Source organism: Lissotriton helveticus, chromosome 11 (assembly GCF_964261635.1).
Source record: "Lissotriton helveticus chromosome 11, aLisHel1.1, whole genome shotgun sequence".
In the NCBI taxonomy this organism is placed as follows: domain Eukaryota; kingdom Metazoa; phylum Chordata; class Amphibia; order Caudata; family Salamandridae; genus Lissotriton; species Lissotriton helveticus.
Window position 1 is genome coordinate 625,225,649 of NC_136072.1, and position 14,169 is coordinate 625,239,817.

The following is a 14,169-nucleotide window of genomic DNA, read 5'->3' on the forward strand; positions in this document are numbered from 1 at the left end:
GATCACTACAGAAAGACATGCTTGCATCAAGACTCTTATGTACACATGTCAACAAAACAAACCTGGTAATTCAAATATTTACAGGTGCCTTGAGTCACATTCAATGAGGGTGACACAGTGCCGATTGCATTTACATTGCATTTATATTCTAATGCTGAAATGCGTTTTGCATCCACTGAAGAAATACAAATTACAGTACAGATGGCTGTCATAAAGGAGAGCCCTTTTGTTCAAGAGAAACATTGTTGTTACTCCTGACCCAGCCTTAGAGGCAGTTACAAAGGCCAGTGTTCCTTATGCAAAAGCCTTACTTCCTAGATGGATACAATAGGCCACTTCCCTGACGGCTGCTGGTGTAGACTATGTGTTTGACCCTATTTTACAAACTCAAATAATTTCTCCTATATGAACAAAAATACCCAATGCCCTGTAATATATTGCCTCTTGAACAGTATAAATATAATATATACTGTTAGTTCAGCCCAGCCTGCCATTGGCACCAAACACCAATATTCGGCAGCCGCATTGTGTCGTGATGGATGCAAAATTCCATCCTCAAAAACTTTTTACGCAGTCCCTAGGGGATTGTACTGCACAACTGGCTGATTTAAAAGCCTTGATTCTGGCACTAGAAAATACAACTCCAGAACTCCCCACAATCAGTGTGCGATTCGTATTATTGTTTCCAGCCTTTTAATGAAAATTTTCATTACTGACACATGAATGTATTCAAAGACTCAAAGGGAAATACTATAAAGCATAAACTGCGTTGGGGAAAGGTGGCACAACTGAAAGACAGTTTGCAACGGGCTCATGTGATACCTATGGGTGGGCGGAATTTGCGCAGTCGCGCTACGCAAAGCTCCGCCAAACGGTAAAAAATCTCTGCGAGCACGCAGAAATTCCATGAACACGCGGAATTTCTTGCTCGCAATGCTTTTTTCCTGTTCACTAACGCTGTTTGCGTGCTCGGGGGGGGGGGGGAATATCTCGCAGACACGCGTTTTGATAACGCGAACAAGAAAAAAATTCCGCAGAACGCCGAATTTTGGGCAATTCCGCGTTCTCCGCGGAACGCTAAATCACCCAAATTCCGCGAGCGGAACGAAATTTACTGCCCAGGCCTAGTGATACCCACATTCAGTCATCAGCATGTTGAAATATACAATGTAGGGAACTCATTGGCTGATGAAGCTGCCAAATCTGTTTTCAAGACTGCTACAGTAGCTGCAATTATTCATTCTCATATGAGGGTGGATTAAGCTATCATGCCTGCCATCAATGCTTCGCGCAACAATACCCCTTTACCAACAAAATATCCAGCTAAATATTCCTACCAGTTAAGAGCTCAAAATATTCCTTTTGCTACCATCACTGGGGTGGGTGATCCTGTGAATCCCAACCAAGACCACAGGCTAGAATAAATAATAGCTGCCCATGTGGGTGTAGCAACTGCCTACACTGGTGTCGCGGCCACAGTTTCTTTGCTACAGGAGCACTTTTGGTGGTATGGTCTGTACAAGCAGATGAAACAGCATGTCCTTAGCTGTGACATTTGCTAACAAATTAAAAGCGACACCTTTGCACGCCCAGCGCAGACACACTTCTTAGCTTCAATCAAACTGCTCCAATGTGTTTACCTAGATTTCTGCTGTCCTTTAGATTTGGTTGACACGTTTAAGTTCTTTCTACTTGCTGTCGATTCTTGCTCTAAATTCCCGTGGGTGTTCCCATAACGATCGGCTGGCGGTCGCACTGTTATTAAAGATTTGCAAATCTTCATTGGGACATATACAGTAGCTGCATTCCACTTGGACTAGGGCCCTGCTTTTGCTCCCAAGGCTCACAGGTATACTTTGGGAACTCTGGGTGTTGCTGTGCATTATTCTCACCATATCATCCTGAGGAAAATTCAGTCGTGGAGAGGAAGAACATTGTCTTAAATCAATTCTCAACAGCTGGAGTATCAGGTTCGGTCGTAGCTGGATCCATCACTTGTATGGAGTCCAGAGAGCAATAAGTAATATGCCTTCACTGTCTTTGGGTGGCCGGACTCCCTACAATGTCCTGTTTGATATCTAGATGTACATTCCTGATCTGGAAAGTCCTGGCGCAGTGACGGCAGACACACCCTTTAACATGAATGAACATTTTGCTGTCTTACAGGAAATATAAGACTTCCGGGACGAGCAGTCTAACTAACTTTCAAAACAGCCTGCCAATGATGGAGTGAAGGCCAGCACCTTCTGGCTAGATTCGGAAAGTTGGGGATCAAGTTTGAGAGAAGATTGCAGTAAAGAAGGAGTTTGACCATCATACCATACACCAGTGCCAGTCCTTGTAATTCAAAATATAAGAACCGTGATTTTTCCGTCACTTGCTAGTTGTAAAGAATAACAACTTGTCACAATTGATCAAGCAAAAATGCATCATTTGGTCAGATCTACACAGTAGGCCACAAGGACTCCTCTCACTACCCCACAGGAAACTCATCTTCAAGTTTTGAGCAACACAATGTTATTCACCCCCGGCTGGGGAGGGTGGAGAATGGACTATTGTTGATTCCTGTTACCGCCACACATACAAGCCATACATTGGAGGTGAGTATACAGCTTTGAACTGCTACTTCCAACAGCAGAGTTGTTTATGATGTACCACCTTTGGAGGCATCTACCAGTTCTATTCTGCCAACTGAGGCCCCTGTTTTTTTTACAGACTGCTTCTGGTTAATTTGTTGATGTTGATGACTTTTTTTTCTGACTCTTCTCACTCTTCACTACATGGTTAACATGATTTTCTTCTTTTTCTGAAACGCATTTATCTGATCCCTCTATGATTTTACATTTGAATTGTCATCTCATTACTTTTCCTTTTTCTTTTGATTGGATTTCTGACTGTTTTCTTCTTTCTATTAAAGGGACATTATCTCCCAGAACATTTATACAAATGTACATGTCTTTATTATACCATGGGTAGAATCAGCTTAGGTCGATTATGCAGTTGAGCTGGACACTACAAGATTCAAACTCTCACTGTGTGCCATGGAAATAAGTGAACACAACAGAATAGTTTTTGCTCTTTTTAACACGTATACAATAATTAACGGCTAAGAAAGATGCTACATAGACAATGTTAAACATCAAGAAATTAGAACAGTTGCCCTTCACAGTAACCAAGACACTGTTAACGGTATGATTAATACACGGAGTGATCTCATTACTAATGTCAAAGTTTAATTTCATATCATGCTTCAAACATTTTCTGGTCGGCAGATACCAGTCTTTAGGGGAGAGTTTCGTCCACGAATTGTTGCCATTTCCCTTTGATTACAAATGTGTAAATGGGGAACAGGAGGTGTTCCTTAGTGGAAACGAATGTGAATCTTCGATCTCCCCCTCACTAATTTGTAAAGAGATGACACTGCATGGGGCATGTAATTCTTTGATTGCCAATCTGGCGTGTTATTTGAAGGGAGTCCACTTTCCTTGATTCATCCAGTCATTAGATTACTTTCAAATGGAGTTAATTGATGTTGGACGATCAGGGTTGCTATGGGATGAGAGCAGGTGTCACATATGTGGTTTTAGTCTCAGATAGTAACATGTTGCAATTCCGTAATATTTCCTTCAGCGCACATGGTTACAGAAGTTAGCTTATGGGCATCCATTCCAACTTTCAAGGTTAACTTTGACCAACTGAGCAGGTTAAAAGCCTCATTGTTTCAGAAAGACATGGCTTTTACGTTTGGCCGTGAAATCTTTGAACCTTCAAGTAGCAAGATTGTCCTCCAAAATATAATCGCTACAATGCACACACCTGCCTCGGCATTTTGGTGAACTTGTGCATCACATATTTAATGCTTTCGACACCACAGGTGTGGTACACTTTTTTAAAGTGGTTATGTCTGGCTTTGACAGCATGTTTCAGACTATTTTTGGAGTGATACTGTCCTTCATACATTCTATGTTTTCTAGTGTTTTTGGATGCATACCACTTGCGTTATTGCTGATCTGTGGTATTTTGGTCTTATGTTTATTGCTCCACAATGGATGTTTTACCTCAAGCCCAAATGATGATGGATCTATCACACAGGCAGCTGTGTTGTGAAGGTATGATTCAGTTTTTTGGAGTGTCTTTGCTTCAGGAACTTAACACTGACCAGTTCCTGTCCTTTAGACCAGCACAACGAAGGACCAGCATACATCAACAAACTCATCACCTTCCACCAACCAACTAGACACCTACGTTCCGCCTCCCTCTACTTTGCAGACACTACCCGGATTCACCGAAACAACAGTGGAGGACCTCTTTCTCACACCTGGTAGCCAAAGCTTGGAACAACCTCCCCCTACACTTCAGGACTGCCCCATTGCTCCAGGAATTCAGGAAAGGACTCAAGACCTGACTGTTCCCCACGAAGCAGTCAGGTACTCCAGTGACTTGAGACCCTCAAGGGTGATTTGCCACACTCTATAAATCCCTGATTGTTTGAGTGATTGATTGAGTGTGCAGCCTGTGTTCTGTTGTTTGTGATGCCCTGTCGGATGTGCACTTGACGTTTGCCTTGCACTGCAATTGGTACAATCTATGTACATAGTGTACTGATGCGTCCAATGAGGATCCATTTTTGGAGTTGTCCCATGAGATTGAAATTGCTTCAGGATGTTTTCTATGATCCTTTCTTCTCCTTGCATCTGCCTGCTTCAGTTCTTCTTCTAGGTTTTTGGATCCTGGCTCTTCTAATGCGGGCACACTGTAGGATGCCACGCGTTCAGCCGTGACAGAGGGTGCTCACCACGCTTGTTCTTTAAAAATGATCAATGAGGCCATTGGGAAAGTGTCTAGGCAGTTATTAACAGTTGTCGATCCAAAGCAAAGCCGCTGGATGTACTAAAGGTTTAATGCATATAGGTCTACCTTCAAAATAGGCAAGGAGGGCTTGGTTTATTGCCATTTTATTTGCAAGATCTGTTATTACAGCCCGTTGGCAATCAGCTGCTCCTTTGTTTTTAACAAATAGAAAGATATACAGGGAGCTGTTTACAAAAAAGAAAAAATGTATGCCAAATTTGTTGGTGTACTCTCTAAATTCAATAAGGTGTGGGATTTCTTTGTTACACTAGTTATAGATGTGTTAGACTCTTTATTCAAAATAGTACTTAAGGTTTTCTCTTTTCATAGCCATAGGAGATTTTTGGGGTGTTCTTTTTGTTCTCCTTTTCATTTGATGCAATTTCCTATGTTTAGTTTGGATCAAGTATGTACTAGGTTTTGTGAAAATCATAATGTAAAATAGAATTATTGATGTCAAGGTGTATCTTGTATTAATTCTGGAAAGAGTTTAATGAAATAGCCCAGAACAGATGCATGCATGTATTTATACCTCGTATTTGCCTTGAGAAGACCAGAGTTTAAGATGATATAATTGTGAATGGATTTGTATTTACTTTTTCTAAACCCGTAAAACAATTTAAAACAATGTGTCTATCCTCATTTTATTGGACTAAAAATAAGAAAGTGTGAAGGGAACTCATCAAGATATGTTTTGTTTTTCCTTTCAGTCTTTCGGCTTAACACCACTTCATATTGCAGTAGCACTTCCAGTAAAAGAAGGTGTTGACATTACAGAGTTGTTACTAAATGCAGCTGCAGATTCAAATGCAAGAGCAGAAGACCAGGATGACATATATGGCCCGGATCGGGTAAAGTATGTTTATGTGTATATATGCCTCTGTTGAAGTGATGCTTTGACTTTTCAATTATGTGGGGACATTTTTAATTATTTACAAATGCATTTAATTTGAAAGCAGTGAAATCGATTGCTTATTGTGTAGGGTTGTATGTTGGAAGATCAACATAAATATTCTAACAAAAATATAATGAACAAATATTGTAGACCAAAATATTAACTGTCCATGCCTATAGTACAAAGAGCAAAAATACTGAAAACAAAATGTTGAGATGAAAAAATATGGTAAGTATAAAATATATACTACAAAAAAATCTACGTCAGAAACATAGGAGTAGAACAGTAGCAAAACAGCTATAAAAGTGTAAAAGTTTGATTAATTCCATATAAACTTAAAGTAAAAGTGTAATTACTTTTTGTAATATTATACATTTTTAAACATTTTCAATGCAAACATAAAATAGCAATCTTTTTTATAAAAAGCTTATAGTAGCTCACAGTATAAATTATATCAAGTACATTTTGAAAATATTTAAAATTATGAAATGTAAAAGGAAAGCATAGATAAAAGTGTAATAATGTAATTAACTGTAATTATTTATATATTCGCTGAAAAAAACAAAGGTTACAGAGACGTGGTACTTAGGCTCCGATTTCATACATACTCGTACAAAACCAGAGAAATTCAGCCGTTCTGGTTAGTGAGCTAATTAAAACTCATGCCCCCGCAATACACTGCTTATGAACTCACATATTACATCATTCATGACATGATCAGTGACATCAGGGACTTAGGTGGACCTCATCTCCCAACCAGTAGTGCACCACAAGCAGCGTTTGCAGAGTCGTGGAGAAAGGGCGTGTGGCCACCAAAGAGCTCTTAACAATCCCGCTATGTGGGAGTTATTGGAGATACTGAGGAGGGGTAGTTGGCCCCCAAGGACATCCTTGGGGCCCAACTACCCCTCCTGAGTATCTCCAATAAGTCCTGCACAGCGGGATTGCTAAGAGGTCTGGTAGGAGGCCATGCCCACTTTCTCCACCATTGTTACATGTGAGGGGGCCGTGCGACCCTGCACCTTAGGCCAATTCAAGCCCCAGGGACCCCATCCCCTGGGGCAAGGCCTTTATATATTTTTGTGAAAAAGGGGAGGGGGCTCTGTGGCCTCTTTCCTCAGGCCGATGTCAGCACGGGGACCCCATCCCCTGGGTCCAGGCCTCAATATATATATTTTTTTATGGGAGGGGGCGCACGAGAGGTTGGCCGTGTGTGCCCCCCTCCCAGGGCCGATATTACCCCAGGGAACCCATCCCCTTTGGGCCTGGCCACTTAGTTGGGGATTGCAGGTGGAGCCGAAAGGCCCCCGCTGTCCCTGCCGGCTCCCTGCCTCCTGCGGGAGCTGGCATTGCTTTGAGACCCAGGGAGATGCTGAAAAGGCAGCTCCCTGGATCTAAAAGCAATGTGTGTTACCCTGTGCGCTTGACAGCTGGCAGGGAAATAGACATGCTCTGCTTTCAGCTAGCAAGAGCATTTTGTGCTCTCGCTAGCTGAAAGCAGAGCACTTAATAGCTATGGCTTGGCACGTGTGGTACTCCCCCCAAGCCATAGCAAACTGCAATGTCCCCAAGGTGAACCCTGGAGGGCTCCTGGAGAGGGCTGCATGTCCCCCCTCCTTTGTGAATTAAGTCCCATGGAGGTGGTGGTCCCCGGGCCAGTGATCAGTGATGGACCTCCTTAATTACTGTATTTGTGCCCCGGGAAGGTGGCGGTTCCTGGGGCTGCGGGGTATGCCGTAGGGCCTCCCCCCACTTTTTTCGAATAATTTGTGTGCCCCGGGGAGGTGGCAGTTCCGGGGGCACTGGGGCAGGCCTTGGGGCCTCCCTCGCATTTTAGTACCATTAAAAATAGTGTGCCCTGGGGAGGTGGCAGTCCCTGGGGCTGCTTGGGGGCGACCGAAGCTCCTCCACTCTTTATTATTTAACTTAGCCCCGGGGAGGTGGCGGTCACCGGCACTGCAAGGGGTCACGTGCCCCCACATTTCTCTTCTGTCTAGCCCGTGGAGGTGGTAATCCCCAGGGCTGCAGGGGGTCAACGCGGGACCTGGCCCACCCGGGGGCCTGTATTTTTGAAACCATTCTGCAGGAGTTGTGGATTCAGCACCACTCCAGCCAAATTATATATTTTAAGGTCTCAGCCTGGCGTTGGAGCGCATGCGCTCCTCGCCTGCGAGAGCTTAAGTAAAGAGAATGAAGAAGGGGACTTCAATCCACGCCCCTGTGTCCGAATCGTTTCTGATTCGCTTGTGTCGTGATTTATGGGGTTTTCTCACTTTTCATTTGCTGGACGTCATTTCTGTTACCGCCCTTGCAGTTTTGTGATGCCACCCGCCCATGACAAGCACATCTATTTTCACTCAGCCTAGACTCAAAGACAAGCGGCTGAATTTCAACAGATGGTCTCTTTGTGCTTCACGGCTGTGTGAAGACTTTTCTTATCTGCTTGTTAATTTAATAAGCAGATAAGAAATGTTTTCACGAGCGCTGTGAAGCAGATGAGGCATGGCGCACAGGCCTTCCAAGGGCACCTGTCTCTGCGAGTCAGTCTTGAACTTTCATCCAGTTGGCTGGGGCTCGCGCTGAGGCTGCACCAGTCCCAGGAAACAATTGGAAACATTCAATGCCTCCCATCAGCAGTTCAAGTTCCTGGTTCGGTAGCGCTGAGGTGGCATTGACCTGGCCTAGGCGTTTACCTGGCTGGAAAGCCTGCACGCTATGACACAAGCAGCGGAGTCCTTGGGGCGAGTTACGTGATGCATGTATACTGACTGGATCTCCAAAAGTCAGCACACGTATGATGGAGAAGCGCGAGCCCTCTGAATTGGACACCTTAAATAGTGACATGTTACTGGGTGCCTCATGCGTCACAGTGTCCTTCACTTTGGTTCTGTGGCACAAGGGAAAGTAATCAGAGCACTAGCAGTGTAACATGCCTAATGGTGGTCATGGTTCTGGTCATACAACATGTGTAGTGACGTGGACTACTGTGTACTGTTGATCTGATGATGGATGGTAGTACCTGTGGGCTGGTCACGCACCCTAGGGGCAGTCATGTTTCACGTAGGGTGAAATGGGCGCTTGTTTATTGTGCTCACCCGTTGGAAAGAAGTGCTCATTAGGACACAGAGAATGTTTACATGGGTGCCTGCAGAGTAAATTAAATGAGAGATCATGGCTGGAGTGCTGGCTGTGTAATAATACACACGGGTAAAATGCGTGCTTTTCTACGTCTCAAGTTTTAAGGAAAGGAGTGTTTGCTCTATTTGATACTTATTGTTCCAGTTGTTTTAGCCAGCGTGAACAAAGATGGGTGTGTGGGAGAGGAAAATAACTGTGAAATGTGTCAGTGGTACACATCCGTTGCACTGTTAAAATATGCAAGAAAAGTGTTAACGCTTAACTTTGACCCACTTTACAAAACAGAAACAGCAGTTTTATCTCTCACATCTGTTGGTAAGAGGTTGTAACTTCCGTAATAAAAGGTTAGAGCCCCTCCCTTCCAGTACACTCTCTCGATTCTTTACACTTAGGCATAAACTTTCACAATGTAATGGGAGAATGCTGTGGGCACTTTAGAACGTTCACTGCTATTTTGTCCCTTTGTTTTATGAAAAGTACTAAGTTGGTGTAATGCGAATGCAGTGGACAGTTTACAACACGCACTGCTTCATTGTTCCTTAATTATTTCATTATTTCATGATTTATAGGGTGAGCGGAGACCTAGAAGGCTTCACGGTGCTCACCCAACCAATTGTTTTTTTGCTAGATTGTTCGCGATCCTTCTAATATCCAAGGATAGGCTTGTTCACAGATTTGACTCCATTTACCAACAAGCATTTGCAATGCAATAGGTCTCGCATTTGCGAGAGTTTGAGCTATTGGCATTGTAAATGATAATGCCATTTATTTATGTGTTGGTTTTCAAAACAGATAAAAAAGGCATTGTCATGAACAATGCCAATAGCTTTAACTTTCGCAAATGCGAGACCTATTGCATTGCAAATGCTTGTTTTATGTATTTTTGGCCCTGGGGGGATTCCAGGACCCCCCCAGAAGACCTAAGCGTTCAGGGTGTTTCTACCGTGCCCCATTGTTTCTTTTTTTCTTATGACTCAGTCTACCTAGTCACAAGATGGCAGCCAACACTTCCTGGTTAGGAGTTTTGGCAGCCAATCAGATCTCAAGCATGAGACCGCAGGGGTTGCGATCCTCCGCGTCCTCAGCTATATAATGTAAAAATGTCTTTAAATATCTCCAAAACTAATAAGCGGATTGACATAATTTAATAAAAATGACGCCTTCTGGACCAAGTAGTATTTTTCTGCCAAATTTAGTGTAATTTGTTCAGCAGTTCAGGCTATATCCGTCTAAAGTTTCCCATGGAAATTAACATAGAGAAAAAGTGTTTTGGGACCCCCCCTTTTTCTTGGCTCCCATTTGACGGATCACCCTAAGCACCATATATATATATATATCATATTCCGTACTCATTCAATCACTGTAAGTAATTTAAAAATATTCATTATTATATAGCAACACGTTTTAGCAATCTTTAAAAAAATATATAATCTATGAAATAATTGTAATATTCAAACACCAACAGAAAATCAACAAAGTACAAAATGCGAAAGAACAATAAATGTTCTTCTGACTCTTCTGTGCTGTAACATAGTCGGCACAATTTTGACCTGGTGGTGGTAAGTGACCAAGAGAATATGTAAGTGGCTATAGAACAAACTCCGATCCTACATTTCAAGTAAAGTGAGTAAACTAAAATCCAGCTGAACTTGAGGAAAGTACATAAACAACAAGCATTTGCAATGCAATAGGTCTCGCATTAGGAACGTTTGAGCTATTGGTCTTGTAAATTACACATTTTTTATTTATGTGTTGGTTTTGAAAATAGCGAAATTAATAGCTTTGCCATTTGCAATGCCAATACTTTTATCGTTTGCAAATGTGACACCTTTGGCATTTGTAATGCAACATGTTTTGTATTTATGTGACTTAGATGTATTGATATTACAAATAACAATGGCTTTTAATTTTTCTAAATAATTAATACTTAAATAAAAGTTATTGTAATTTATAATGGCAATAGCTTAAACTTTTGTAAATAACTTTTGTGAAGATTATGTTCAGTGTATTTTATTGTGACGAAAATCCAAGAACAGAAGTGAAATATTAACATCTTTTTATGACATTTGTAATAAAGCTTGAAACATTGAGAGAAAATATTTGAACCAGTTGTTGTTGAATGGTTGCACAGATTGATGCAGTGTTGGCGCTCAGTGATGTTGTGGTGGCGACGAGTGATGCTGTGGTGGCGCATAGTGATGTTGTGGTGCCCCTGAGTGATGCTGTGGTACCCCTGAGTGATGCTGTGGTGATGCAATAGATAGAGTGAGTGCGATAGATAGCTAGAGGGAGGGCGAAAGATAGCTAGAGGGAGGGCGATAGATGTAATGTAAAAATCACTTATATAGCGCAAAAACTGTCACCCTATGGGTATCCTGGCGCTTTTAGAAATGGTGATGGTCAGCACGTTACCAGCCCGTAATAGGCAGTGAAAGAACTAGTTTTCCATCCTAGGAAACAACCAGGTTTTCAGATTCTTTCTGAAACAGGTCCATGAACTGGCCTGTCTGATGGTCTGGGGCAGCTAGAGGGAGGGCGAAAGATAATTAGAGTGAGGGCGAAAGATAGATAGATAGAGTGAGGGCGATAGATAAATAGCGTGAGGGCGATAGATAGATAGCGTGAGGGCGATAGATAGATAGCGTGAGGGCGATAGGTAGATAGCGTGAGGGTGATGGATAGAGAGAGGGCGATGGATAGATGTGTGTGGTTGTGTGTGTGGTTGTGTGTGTGGTTGGGTGTGTGGTTGGGTGTGTGGCTGGGTGTGTGGTTGGGTGTGTGGTTGGGTGTGTGGTTGGGTGTGGTTGGCTGTGCATGTGGCTGTGCGTGTGGCTGTGCGTGTGGCTGTGCGTGTGGCTGTGCGTGCGGTTGAGCGTGCGGTTGAGCGTGCGGTTGAGCGTGCGGTTGAGCGTGCGGTTGAGCGTGCGGTTGAGCGTGTGGTTGTGCATGTGATTTTGCGTGTAGTTATGTTTGTGTGTGGGGTGATGTTTGTGTGTGGAGTGATGTATGTGTGGTTGTGCGTGTTTGTGTGGTTGTGTGTGCAGTTGTATGTGTGTGTGTGCGTGGTTGTATGTATGTGTGTTCGGTTACAGAAGGATGTATGTGGAAGAGAGCAGCAGATCAGCACAGCAGAAGAGAACAGGGAGTTAAAGAAGGAGGCGGGTGGAGCAGAACAGCAGATCGGTACAGGAGAAGAGAACAGAACAGGGAGCTAGCGAGGGAGGCGGTGGAAGAGAGCAGCAGATCAGTACGGGAGAATAGAAGAGAACGGGGAATTAGAGAAGGAGGTGGGTGGAAGAGAGCAGCAGATCAGCACAGCAAAAGAGAACAGGGAGTTAAAGAAGGAGGCGGTGGAAGAGAGCAACAGATCAGCACAGGAGAAGAGAACAGGGAGTTAAAGAAGGAGGTGGGGTGGAAGAGAGCAGCAGATCAGCACAGGAGAAGAGAATAGAACAAGGAGTTAGAGAAGGAGGTGGGTGGAAGAGAGAAACAGATCAGCACAGCAGAAGAGAACAGGGAGTTAGAGAAGGAGGCGAGGTGGAAGAGAGCAGCAGATCAGCACAGCAGAAGAGAACAGGGAGGTAAAGAAGGAGGTGGGGTGGAAGAGAGCAGCAGATCAGCACAGGAGAAGAGAATAGAACAGGGAGTTAGAGAAGGAGGCGGGTGGAAGAGAGCAGCAGATCAGCACGGGAGAACAGAACAGGGAGTTTCAAGTAGGAGGAGGGTGGAAGAGAGCAGCAGATCAGCACAGGAGAAGAGCAGAGAACAGTGAGTTAAAGAAGGATGTGGGGTGGAAGAGAGCAGCAGATCAGCACAGGAGTAGAGAACAGGGAGTTAGAAAAGGAGGCGGGAGGAAGAGAACAGCAGATCAGCATGGGAGAAGAGAACAGGGAGTTAGAGAAGCAGGTGGTGGAAGGAAACAGCAGATCAGCACAGGAGAAAAGAACAGAGTTAAAGAAGGAGGCGGGTGGAAGAGAGCAGCAGATCAGCACAGGTGAAGAGAACATGGATATAAAGAAAAAGGCGGGTGGAAGCGAGCAGCAGATCAGCTTGGGAGAAGAGAACAAGGAGTTAGAGAAGCAGGTGGGTGGAAGAGAGCAGCATAACAGCGCAGCAGAAGAGAACATAGAGTTAAAGAAGAAGGCGGGTGGAAGAGAGCAGCAGATCAGCACAGAATAAGAGAACATGGATATAAAGAAGGAGGCACGGTGGAAGAGACAGAAGATTCGCACAGGAGAAAAGAACAGAGTTAAAGAAGGAGGCGGTGTGGAAGAGAGCAGCAGATCAGCACAGGAGTAGAGAACAGGGAGTTAGAAAAGGAGGCGGGAGGAAGAGAACAGCAGATCAGCATGGGAGAAGAGAACAGGGAGTTAGAGAAGCAGGTGGTGGAAGGAAACAGCAGATCAGCACAGGAGAAAAGAACAGAGTTAAAGAAGGAGGCGGGTGGAAGAGAGCAGCAGATCAGCACAGGTGAAGAGAACATGGATATAAAGAAAAAGGCGGGTGGAAGCGAGCAGCAGATCAGCTTGGGAGAAGAGAACAAGGAGTTAGAGAAGCAGGTGGGTGGAAGAGAGCAGCATAACAGCGCAGCAGAAGAGAACATAGAGTTAAAGAAGGAGGCGGGTGGAAGAGAGCAGCAGATCAGCACAGGAGAAGAGAACATGGATATAAAGAATGAGGTGGGGTGGAAGAGAGCAGCAGTTCAGCACAGGAGAAGAGAACAGGGAGTTAGAGAAGGAGGCGGGATGAAAGAGAACAGCAGATCAGCACAGGAGAAGAGAAAAAGGAGTTAGAGAAGGAGGCGGGTGAAAGAGTACAGCAGATCATCACAGGAGAAGAGAAGCGAACAGGGAGTTAAAGAAGGAGGCGGGATGAAAGAGAACAGCAGATCAGCACAGGAGAAGAGAAAAAGGAGTTAGAGAAGGAGGCGGGGTGAAAGAGTACAGCAGATCATCACAGGAGAAGAGAAGCGAACAGGGAGTTAAAGAAGGAGCTGGGGTGGACGAGAGCAGCAGATCAGCACAGGAGAAGATAATAGGGAGTTAGAGAAGGGGCAGGGTGGAAGAGAGCAGATCAGCACAGGAGAACAGAACAGGGAGTTAAAGAAGGAGGCGGGTGGAAGAGAACAACATATTAGCACAGGAGAAGAGAACAGGGAGTTAGAGAAGGAGGCGGGATGAAAGAACAGCAGATCAGCACAGGAGAAGAGAAGCAAACAGGGAGCTAAAGAAGGAGTTGGGGTGGACGAGAGCAGCAGATCAGCACAGGAGAAGATAACAGGGAGT

General features: G+C 44.1%; 1 protein-coding gene across 8 annotated transcripts in view; it reads left to right on the forward strand.

The window, feature by feature from the left end:
• The window catches only part of ANKMY1 (ankyrin repeat and MYND domain containing 1), a 639,442-nt gene that overhangs the window by 234,602 nt on the left and 390,671 nt on the right, over positions 1–14,169 (forward strand). For all 8 annotated transcript variants that reach the window (XM_078666447.1, XM_078666450.1, XM_078666454.1 and 5 more), the window contains exon 10: positions 5,562–5,702. In XM_078666447.1, the coding sequence (XP_078522573.1) occupies positions 5,562–5,702 (141 nt within the window). The remainder of the gene's footprint in view (positions 1–5,561; positions 5,703–14,169) is intronic.